The sequence below is a fragment of the Monopterus albus genome, unplaced genomic scaffold (genome assembly GCF_001952655.1).
Source record: "Monopterus albus unplaced genomic scaffold, M_albus_1.0 scaffold46.1, whole genome shotgun sequence".
Taxonomy (NCBI): Eukaryota; Metazoa; Chordata; class Actinopteri; order Synbranchiformes; family Synbranchidae; genus Monopterus; species Monopterus albus.
The window spans coordinates 1,399,815-1,412,052 of NW_018127926.1; the positions used below are offsets into that span (position 1 = coordinate 1,399,815).

Here is a 12,238-nt window from a genome sequence, read left to right on the forward strand (position 1 = left end):
CCACATTTGGTGCATTCCCTAACATTTACTATTGATGGGGAAAGTGTTTCTGGCTTAAATGCACCATACCTGTGCTTTTATTACCATGCACTACCAATTACAGTACATATACATTATGTTACTACCAGTTTATGTTCAAAATATAACATCATTTTTAGCGTTAATCACTCTAGAATGCATTCTTGATATCTACACAAATAATCAGGTGTCCTCCTCTTCAGAAGCTGTCTGTCCTCCAATTTCAACCTTTCTTTTGGGTTGATAAGGAGAAATGTTGTTGTACCAGCAGTTAATCCTCTAATGTTTATGTTGATAAATTGCACAATTGCTTTCTCAATTTAACATTTGTAATAAAAGGTCCTTTATGATCTGGTGTTGCATCCTTGGATGAAAATAAAATTATTCCTGTAAAATAAAAAACTAGTGAAAACAAATCAATATAGGAAAGTATGGTCTTATTAAATCATGTTATGGGCTGAATCTAGCCTAAAAAAATGGATAACAGGTTGGATGTCAGTCATGCCAAATTATTGATTTAACACCCAGTAGTTTTGCTTTGTGTTTAACTTTTGTGCTAGATTCTCTGGCAACATAGTTCATTAACACCATGCTGTCTCAGGTGTCAGACCCTCCCACCTGCTTATGAACGCATCATAGTGACTGACCTTTCAGATAAAATCATTGATGGTCAGCAGCAATGTAAAATAAATGCGCAAATACAAAAAAAGCATTAATATAGTCTGTCCTCTTTATACCTTTCTTCTCCCACTCTTTCTTTTCCGTGTTGCCCTCTAGTTGTGAACCAGGAGGGACAGCCTCTGATTGAGGGGAAGCTGAAGGAGAAGCAGGTTCTCTGGAAGTTTATCAAACGCTGGAAGACCCGCTACTTCACCTTGGCAGGGAACCAGCTGCTCTTCCGGAAAGGCAAATCAGTACGTAGCCTATGAAGAGTCCTCACACACACACTCACACACACATCCTTGTTTTTGCCATTTACTGGGTCCCTGCATAGACTTTCATTCATTTCCGGGAGACTTAGCCTAACCTTACACCAAGTCATTATTCTAAAATGTAACGATTTATGTTTTGGAGACACACTTTTTGTCCCCATAAGGATGTCAAGTCCTTACAATGTGACTATGTGACTGTGTAAACAGATTTACATCCCCACAGCATGAGTAATACCAGGCTAGACACACACATTCACACTCCCCGGTCTCTCAAAAAATCTCACAAAATCCTCAGTAATATGCCATTGCTCTGTGTTATTTGAAACATGATGAAACTCCGTAAGCTCGACTGTCTCTGAGGATCATGCTGTGAATCTGAGTGTAACAAACCTTGGCCCCAGTAAGGACTCTTGGGGGACTCCTAAGGCCAAAGCATGAAGCCGCATCATGATGAGTCAGTCTCACAAAACTGAACTAAAAGTAGATGTCATTAGCAATTAATTGACAATTAACTGGTTGTATATTTGTCTGTTTGTGAGTGAAATAAAAACTGAATTTCCCCTCTGAGCAAAGGTAAAGAAAGCAGCAACAACACATTTTTCCTCCAACATCCCCCTTGTTTGGTGCTACATTATTTTAATATTGAACAAAAGCTGAAGTCACCAACCAGAGAATCACTGTGCAAAGGAAAAGTTTGCTTAATCAAAAACATGGAAAGAACGCAGCCTGATTGAGAAGGTGTTTGGATCAGCGGTCTGAGCAAGTTTGGTGCAAAATAAGGTCACGGTTGATTTTATCCAGTTGATGAAGATTCAGCTTATGAGAAAATGTTGTGGAAGTTTTATTTCACCTTTGTGTATCTGTGTTCCTATCCTGATTTATGGCAGTCATGATGAACAGGAGATTGGATGTGCTCCCATTCTTTAGACCGTGTCATGTTTATACAATCGGCTCCCAGAAACTAGACAGAGGTATCTCATGTGGAAATAGGGGAATATGCTTCAGTGGTGGAAGAGTTGAGCTTTTTTTTTGGACTCCAAACAATAGTGTTTGTGCTCCCAGGTGGCAACGCATTCCTCCTCTCTACATTCCTCCTCTCTTTTCCAGCAGCCACTGCGTTTTTGTTCTCAGAACTCAGTCTGTCTTTGCCAGCATGTTCTTGAGGTGTTTGTCATGTTGTGAAAGACCTTTTACCAACTGGAGAGTGAAATTAAAGGTCTTTTCACATACAGAGTGATGAGAATAAACGATTCAAAATAGCTTTTTTTTCTCTCTCTCTCTTTTTGGAGGCGATTTAAACAAACCACATACAATCACGCCAAACCCCACGGAATGTGAAGTTCTTAGAGGCTGCACTACAAAAGTCCACATCAGGCAGGTTTTGGTTCTGCTAAATATAAGGAGTCCATCCTATACTGATAAAAAGGCAACTTGGAAAGTTTCACTGCTTGGTGCAAGGGCTCAGGCTTACCACAGTCATTTTTGGACCTACATTAGGATGTCTGTGGGACAATTTGAGTTGCTGCTGCTGCCACAGCACTTGCAGACCTGATTGACCTGGACTAGCATCTAGGCCATATGTCTAAGGTAAAATATATACCTACTGAACATGACTTTAATAAACAGGTTTAGCTGACACCATGTATTTGTTGTATTTGTTTGTAGGTTTTACTTAATTGAGACGAGACAAAGACTGGTACCAAACTGCATCCAAACCTAGACTTTGATCTGGCAAACTCCCATGTAGAAATTCAGACAGAGCGATAAAGATAGTGAGACAACATGACAATATGGTAAATAATTTGGTGTTTTTGCTGTCACCAGTCTACATAATTCCAAACTGCACTTATGAAGCCATTGCAGAGATAGAGTATGTTAGCTAGAGCACAAGCATGTCTGCATCTTGTCAGGTTTACTTTGTGCCACTTTGTTCTGATGCATTCTCCTGCTCTGACAAGCTTGAAAATCCAGCATATCTTTTTTTTTTCTTACAAGATGATTTGATTTATCAGAAAATTGGAACAGAAGAAACACAAGCAAACCAGCACATAGTGAAATGAATACTGTGATTTGAGAAAATATAAAATGGCCGAGGGTCAGCAGCCAAGTGCTGTTGTACTGCTGTGTCTAAAAAAACTTCCCATTACACTTTGTGATAGTACAAATACTGTGGATCAAAATAACGTATAGATCATTTTGTTGTCTCAGCAAATACATCTGGACACTCTGGAGGACTTTCCCCTCTCCAATGGTTTTATTTAGTCTTTGCCTTCATACCAGCACCACTGCCTCGTAAAATGATTAATACCAGCCAGAAATATGTGAAAAAGTTGGTGAGGGGTGTTTAGTTGAATATTGTGAGACTATGTTAACAGGCTAAGATAAAATGATTTACCCATATGGATAAAATTAATCAAAAGTCCATTTGAATCAGTTCATAAAACCACTGACTTAAATCCTCAGTGGGAAACGGGCTCTCAGCACAGGCAGCAGGGAGGTATAGCTGTCAGCTTGTCTCCTTCAGCTGAAAGCTTTTCAACCACATGTTTGTTTTCACTCCTTGTGGGGATTTTACATTGACTTGCATTCAGTTCCCGGAGACTTACCATAACCATAATCACTACTTGCTCAACCCCTACCCCAGTAGTAAACCTTAACCTTAAACCCAGTTGTCACTCTATTATTCTGCAATTTACATGGTGAAGACCAGCATCTGGTCGCTACAATATAAATGAAACCAGGCAGGCATGCACACACACACACACACACACACAGGATGTTGGCAGTTGCCATGGGTCTTGCAGCTAACTGCAGTTACGTGGTTATAACCATGTAACTTAACTATGGGGTAACAACAGAAGGCTATGGTGCAATAGACAGACCACCACACCTCCCCACACTAGAAATACATACATGTTCAACATTACATTTACTGGAGTACAGAGGTGGAAAGTAACTAAGTAAGTAAGTAAGAAAATGTACACAAGTACTGTAAGTAAGTAGAGTTTTGAGGTATCTGTACTTTGAGTATTTCCATTTTCTGCTACTTCATACTTAGGTTTCACTACATTTCAGACAAAAATATTGCACTTTGCACTAAATACATTTATTTGATAACTTTAGTTACTAATCACTTTTCAAGATAAGATTAATAAAACAAAATACAGTATAATTATAAAATTCTATTGATCCTCAGTGGAAAATCCAGAGGCTACCCAGCAGTATGTAAAGTAATTAAGATTAGGGCCTTTAACATTAGCTCCACCTTTACCAGTTACGACATTAAAGTAATGAACACAATAACACGTTAGTAATTATAATCCAAAAATATGATATACATTGATGTGAACTGTGCCGTTCTAGATAATAAGTGCTTTACTTTTGGTAGTTTAAGTACAGTATATATTGATGTTAATACTTTTGTACTTTTACTAAGTAACTTTTTAAATGCAGGACTTTTACTTGTAACAGAGTATATTAACTCTGTGGTATTGCTACTTTTACTTAAATGAGTACCTCTTCCACCACTGGTGGGGTAAAACAGACACAGTGGGCGGCGGAGCTGCAGGATTTAGTTTCATGTCCTGGAGAAAAGCAGCAGAACAATAAAGTGGTGTTCATCCTGTGAATGGTTTGTTCTGTAGTAGTAAATACTGGAAACAATACTGTGACACAGTATTTCACTAGTAATTGAAAATGTTCACAGAATTGTATGGGTATTTTCACTCAAGTCCACAAACTATACAGTACAGTGGCAGTTGGAGAATGAAGACCTATATGATTTTCCAAAGTTTGTATTTGTTATGTTGTTCGGCCGGATTCTTTACTTCTGTCATCTTCCGTCCTCCCCACAGAAGGATGAGTTGGATGACATTCCCATTGAGCTGAGCAAGGTGCAAAGTGTCAAGGTGAGGAGTTACATGATCATCTCTCAGAAACCTGTCTTTCAGAAGTCTGCTCCCAAACCCTTTTAGAAGATCACATCAACAAATACTATGAATAGTTGTGATACAGCTAGACAATGTTTGTATGTATTATTGTGTGCAAAGTGAGAACGTTTTAAGATTTAAATAACATGGCTCTAAAATGACAACTACAGGACAACACACCACTTTCTTCACACGCTCATCAAGTTTATTGTCATTATACTTTTTTTTTCATTTGCCTTTCTTCTTTCTTTATAGGTTGTAGCCAAGAAGCGTCGTGATCGCAGTCTGCCGCGGGCTTTCGAGATATTCACTGACAGTAAAACGTACGTGTTGAAAGCTCAGGATGAGAAACACACCGAGGAGTGGCTGCAGTGTATCAACGTGGCCTTGGCTCAGGCCAGAGAGAGAGAGAACAGAGAGGCTACCACTTACCTGTGAGACCGACACGGATACCAAAGTGGACAAGCAGACCTGGTACAAAGACCGATGAGATCAGACTGATGAGAACAGATGAGAAAACATGCAGAAGAAAATATCTCAGCTTTTGAGGATAGTGTAGCAAATTGTAAGAGGTAAAAACACACAAAATTCAATGCCAGTATCACTTCAGTAGCACTAGAATCAGCAGTATACAAACCCAATGATGGAGCACCTTTTAGAAAACAATCAAAAAGACTTGTTATGCAGTATTTTTTAGAAATAAGATGTATTACACCAGCAATAAAAGACTGATTGTATGTGTGTATACAGCCACCGTGAATGATGGTTACAAATACTGCCTATAATTAACTGTTACACCATGAACCTGCTTATGACATGATACATCTGTGGACCTTGGTAAGTGAATGTTACAGCGCATAAGTGTTAAACACATGAAGTGTTAAGGTCTTCAGTTGCCTGGAACCAACAGCATGAAAAGTCGGACTTCTCCCACTCAAATCTGGAGACTGCAGTGAGCTTCACCAAGCAAACAAAACTGTCATCTGCACAAACTTGGGATTTCTGAGTTCACTGACAAATAATGATTGAAATGCATTTGAGTCCAGAGTAGTATTCAGCAATAAACCCCTAATTAGAAGCACTGACGTCGTTAGGTTTGTAGCATTAATTAGACTGAACTCTTTCTTTTGAAAACAGGAAGGATGAAGAGGAGCCTAATGGAGAGCAGATGGGGAGGGCATTCAGTACTAGTTTTATGTGTTTGTGTGAATGAAGGACCGACAGAAGGGGAGAGAGGGTTTCTGAAAGAAAGAGCCAATTATTGATGTTTTCTTTCCAAGAATTAGATGACAAGATTGATACCATTCATGTGTGTGTGTGTGTGTGTGTGTGTGTGTGTGTTCACTAAATATTTAGAAGATGGTTAGCTTAACTCAATATAAACTGTGGAAACTGCCAGGCTCAGCTCAGTCTGAAGGTAACGAAATCCACCTCCCAGCACCTCTGAAGCTGTCAGCTGTCTAATCAATTTTATTTGTTTAATCTGTATGAAACCAAGGTAGGTTGTAATCTTTTGGGGGTGAAACCAAAACTGCCTGACATTCAGACAGAGTCAGGCTAGCTGTTTCCTGCCTGCATGCTATGCTAAGCTAAGCTAAGTAGTAGCTATTGGCTATAGCACCATATTTAGCACACACTGTCCATCCATTATCTATACCCATCTAGAGTTGCCAATCAGCTGAAGCTGCATGTCTTTGGACTGTGGGAGAGAACGGGCTTAAACCCAGAACCTTCTTGCTGTGAGGCGACAGCGCTAACCACTGCACTGCTGTGCCGCCCTAATACACACTAATGAGAATGGTATCAATCTTCATGTCTAACTCTTGGCAAGAAAGGGAAAATGCATATTTCTTTTAAAAAGTTGAACTATTTATTTTTAGATTTTCTGTTTGGTTTTTTTTTGTTTTGTTTTGTTTTTTTTTGTCATACTGTATTTTCCATCACCAACAAAACTTTTTCTCCCCCACAGTCAGCAGGGAACAACACATCATGAGGTACTTTAGAATCAGAAATGTTTCATCCAGCAGCATATGTTGGACCCCATGTTGTATACATCTACTCTTGTACTATAGTCACTTATGAAGAAGGCCCCTTAAGAGTCTGTGAAGTTGTCACTTTTCTGTTGTGTTGCAATCTAAACACTGTATGGAAGTGGCAACAATTTCATCCCAGTTTTTACAAGGAACAGCTTTAGCTCAGCTGCTGCTTAATAGTTGAGTTTAGACTACAGATTTCTAGGGGAAAAAAAACAATGTAGCAAATTAGTGTTTGGCCTGTGAATTTAGAAACTTTGCCAGTGTAGTCGTTAATTTTTATGATTCAGTGAAAGATTTTGCTTAAAGACAGCCAAAGAACAATGGTGAGCTTTCTCATTTTAAAAGGGTTCCAAGTTGTTTTTTGGTTGTTTTTTTTGTTCCGACTGTGAGATTGGATGAAGTGGAGTGGAAGGAGCATCTGAATGTTGTAAATTAGTGCTGCAGATCTTCCTTAGATTTCAGTCAAGCTCTTTCCACCTCTGGCAATACCTCAACGACTAGGATGCAGACGACACCTGTCTTGACCCTACACAGCCTGCACTTGACAAATGTTCATTGATAGCCATGGCAAATCAGTTACTTTGTATGATGTCTTTGTCTGAGTCCACATGTGAAGTGTGTGTGTCTTCTCGTTGGTATCAGATGCTTTTGGTTATATCTATAACATGCCAGATTTGAACTGTTTTAAAAATGTACAGGGTGGGCTTCATCTTAACTCGTGACAGATGAGCACGTTTGCTTTGAGCTTAGGTTGCCCTAAAGCTAAAACCGTGTTAGCTGTGTACATGCAGTCACGACACTGCCTTGCCCACTGGGTTGAGTTACTACTGTTTGTATATAATGCAATACTTTTAGCTGTGACTCCCTACACATCAAAGCTGACCTGCATCTACAAGTATTCATTACATCATGCTTCTTCATCACAGTTTGATCCCTTCCTTCCTCCATGTTTTACATGTATGACCTACATACACAGCCAGCTATGAGCCCCACAGTTGTTAGCCTCCCAAGCAGCATGACTGCCACTGTATAGCCACTGGCTGTAGACTCAGCTTGTTTGATTTATTGCATGCACATAAAATAAAGGATAAAGTTGGTCATTTTCTACATTAACAGTATTGTAAACACTCCCTATACAGAGACTAAAACCAACAATGATTCACCTCCACTGGTTAATGTCTGTCAGTCTATGCTGGATTAGCTTATCTGTCCGTGCCATACACTGCCATTGTTGTCCAAAAATGATTGAAAACACATCAGTGAAACACACCGTTGCACTGGGTGACATGTTTCCTCATTAGAAAACACCAGACCCCAAAATTTGTTCAAAATGTTGCCCCAAAGGCTCCAAGTAGCCATAACTTTTTACAGCATCTGAAGAGAGCAAGAGTATATAGGGGGCCCATGCACAAGATCTTTGGATATTCTTAACAAATATTTGACTGTAGGAGCTTGCAAGCAAATGTTCAGTCCACTTCCATTCTCAAGTTCAAGTCTACTGCCATAGATGCAACAGTAAATGTACCATGATGCTGACCTTACCCTTTTAGTTGCACAGTGTTGACTGGTTTTTGAAGTGAATGTCTGATCATATGAATGTCAAAATTACCCAGAAGTACCTATATGAATCCTCTCTAATGCTGCAATATTGGCCCAGCTTCCAAGCATGCTGGGGTATATACTTTCCACCTAATGCAAGACATCTGCAGGCAGCTGTGTAAAGAGTCTAGAGGATAGACACTATAGTATCTATCTATCTATCTATCTATCTATCTATCTATCTATCTATCTATCTGTCTGTCTCATTGTGGAGAATAGTGAGCTGTTACTTTCATCACTTTAAAGCACAGTGAGATTACATTTACAGTTTTAAAGGCAGATATCAGCATAGAAACTGCTGTAGATTTCAACAGTCACAAACTGTGTATGTAAATATGACTGGCGCAAGTATTAAAATGGCTGAATGCATGATAAACATTGAGCATAAATAACAGTCTTCTGTGAAAAATCAAAGAGCATTTAGATGTTACTTTAGAGTGTTGTTAATTGCATTTGATTTTGTTTGATTCTTGATAAAAGGTCACTATTTATTTTTCACAAGCTCTATTCTAACACTTTGGTAATGTCTAGAATGATTGTCTTCCCTTCCTCTGGTTTAAATTACTATGAATTAATACTGCAAAAAATGAAAGTTGTATTTAATTGACAATTAACTGGTTGTATATTTGTCTGTTGTACCTTTTGCATGTCTGAAACTGCCTTTTTTCCTGATAAATCTGTACAGTAACTCTTTACCAGTGAAGGCAGTTAATCTCACCGGTCTCTCCTTGTGTCTCTTTCTGAGAGTGACAACAAGAGCTGACTAATTTCCTGGAGATTATTACACTAGATCCTAATGTAAATTAGAACTGGGATATTTCTGCAAGCCTTCTCCAACTCCAAACCCTTCAGAGTGTCCCACGCTCAATCTGTCAACGTTGTTGTAATTCTGAAACTAGTTTCACTCATCAGCTGAACTGAGGCCGGCAGAGCTGATTGTTGATATTCCTGTTTTAAGTATCTAAAAGTGCCGCAAGAAAAAAGATTTGTCATGCAGGGAATGGAAAAAAGCTTTAGGGGATAAATCACTGTGAAGTAGCAGGGACCTTTTGGGAATAAGTACAGACTGTATGACCTTTAGCCTTGGTGAAACAGTTATAGATTTTGAGTCTATAATTTCTGTATTAACAGCATTGCTACTTTGTTAACTTTCCTCTTGTGTTAGGGTCGGCACCGACCCATTTTCAGTTTTAAAAGCATAAAAGTACCAAAAAAAATTTTGTTTATTGCTTCAAGGCTTTTTGTCAGTAACCTTTATTTCAACAAAATTTAAAAAAAAAAAAAAATCTTACCAAATTATAAAATGCTCCTACTGAAATTGTAGCGTTTGTGTTGTTAGGGTCGGTTTTTACCCAGTCCTAAAAATAAGATTATAAATCAATAAAAGAGTCAAAACTAAAATTATAAGTGCAATTTCAGCCCAGACACTGACAGCCAGCTCCTCTTCCAATCATGTGCTGTGTTTACCTGGGCATTTCTGGGCATGTCCAGACCTGTGACTTCAGTACATAATTGGTGACTTGCAGAGTGTATATCTCACAATTTGGAGCATGCAAAAATGAGAAAAAGATTTTCAGTGAGCCAAGTTCTGGATACTATTTTAGGAGAAAATGAGGAAGAAAACACAGAGCAACAAAGCAATATGGATGAACTGGTATCTGAAGTGGAAGACTACGTGGAGCTTCCAGAGGACACAGACACATCTGGGTCTGATGAGGAGGTCACCAGTGGGGAAGTTACTCCAGCAGAAAGAGTCAAGTCCAAAGATGGAAGGATCCTTTGGAGCTCAGTAGCTCATGATTCACTTGGCAGGGCAGCTGCTGCAAATGTCATCAAAAAGACCCCTGGAATAACAAGGTTTGCTGTGACGAGAGTAAGTGACATCAAGACATGTTTTGAACTATTTATGCTATTGTCACTAAAAAGGGTCATTCTTACTATGACAAACCTCGAAGGAAAAAAGGTCTATGCTGACATGTGGAAAGACATTGATGAGGAACACCTAGATGCTTATATTGGTGTTCTTCTTCTTGCTGGAGTCTACAGATCCTGCATTGAGGCTACTGATAGTCTCTGGGATGCATCGACAGGCAGAAATATTTTTTGGGCAACAATGTCACTTCAGATGTTCCAAATGATATCAAGAGTCATCAGATTTGACAACAAAGATACTAGAGCAAGATCTGATAAGCTTGCCCCCATCAGGGACATCTGGGAGAGATGGGTGCAGCTCCTTCCACAAATGATCAACCCAGGGCCAGAGGTGACAGTGGATGAATTTCTTGTGCCTTTTCAAGAAATATCTTTGCAAAGAACACATTAAGAGTGCCACTTTTTGCCACACATGCATCTAAACATCACATATTCGTGCATGTTCTTGCACACACAGAGACTAGATTTGCTTGATTGGTTGTTGTTTGTTTAACCTTGCAAATCTATATTTTTTGTTCTGACTTGTTCTGCTTTTCATTTCATTTATATTCAAGTTTTGTAACTGAGAGAAAAAAAAAATTCTTTGTCCTTTTCTTGAAGCTAATGTATATGGGTCGAAACTGACCCCAACACCATAAATGTTACTATTGCTAATAATATTAATAAATAAATAAGAAAATAATTAAAGAGGTGTGTGGTAATGTCCCTCAGTGATAGTAAGGTAACACAACCTTTTATTTATTAATGTGATTTTTTTGAGGTACATTTTACCATTTTTCTAAAATTGAAATTGAGGGGTATGCTGAAAAAAAGGCCAAAAGGTCCAGACCAAAAACATTGAAACTAATAATTTCATGGATAAGGAAGCCTAATAAGATAACCAAGAGATGAAAAAATATTTGGATGATAAATAATGGTTTTAGTGTATTTTATAGCCGATTTAAGATGCGGGTCAAAACCGACCCGTTAACATAAGGCATGGTAACAGAAAGCTGACACAAGAAAGAGGAAGGTTAAATGGAATCAGACAACATTAAACTGATATCTTTCAAGCATCTGTTAAGGTGCACAAGTTATTTCAGATACTTCATTCCTATTGATGCCTTTATGTTCACACTACAAACAAATAGGTACCATAGTGATTTCCGTGAATTCAGACCTCATTGTTTGGCATAAAACACAGGCCTTAAATATCATCGAAAACCTGAGAAGTTGCTTTAATGTGTATTCAGATATCGCATGTTTTCTTTAAACCCCTGCCCTTTTCCCAAGTTAATCAAAAGTGTCCCCATCAGCCTTAGTTATAATTATGTTGTGGTCAATATGAACATGCACAATCGGTAGCAAATGCATCGCATTAAAGACGAGGAATGATGCTGTTTATTCGCCCAGCCTTGCCATCAGACACTATGATATCTTGAAGTGATCGTGTAGGCCTATTGACCTCTGATCGCTTTCAACACTTGGATGAACTACACTCACTACGATCCCTGAATGCCCCCATTGTAGACACGCGCACAGCTGTGTTCACCTGGTGTTCGAGGTGGAGGCCGTGTTAGCACCGTTTCCACAACATTGCGCAAGTTTTGGAAATACGCTGTTTCAGACTGATCAAAGAGGATTTGTTGGTAAGTAACCTGTGTTCCAAAATTCGCTGCATTTCCACTGTAACATTAATCCTTCACTTAAATGCATAGTTATTCTAAAATCAACGTGGTTCGAGCTAAGCTAGGCTATTTAGGCTGAATTAGCACGGATAGCTACTGCTAGTTTTACTGCTGACAGTTTGGTT

At 38.8% G+C, this 12,238-nt stretch overlaps 1 protein-coding gene across 7 annotated transcripts in view; it reads left to right on the top strand.

The window, feature by feature from the left end:
- veph1 (ventricular zone expressed PH domain-containing 1) overlaps positions 1 to 9,564 on the top strand; it is a 72,291-nt gene extending 62,727 nt beyond the window's left edge. For 4 of the 7 annotated variants that reach the window (XM_020600271.1, XM_020600270.1, XM_020600272.1 and 1 more), the window contains 3 exons: positions 796 to 932; positions 4,805 to 4,858; positions 5,135 to 9,562. In XM_020600271.1, coding sequence (XP_020455927.1) covers positions 796 to 932; positions 4,805 to 4,858; positions 5,135 to 5,317 — 374 coding nt within the window. In that variant the 3' untranslated portion in view covers positions 5,318 to 9,562. Of the gene's footprint in view, positions 1 to 795; positions 933 to 2,239; positions 2,325 to 4,804; positions 4,859 to 5,134 lie in introns of those variants that run through there. The other 3 variants (XM_020600277.1, XM_020600274.1, XM_020600275.1) reach the window with 3 other exon arrangements.
- The last annotated feature ends 2,674 nt before the right edge of the window (positions 9,565 to 12,238 follow it).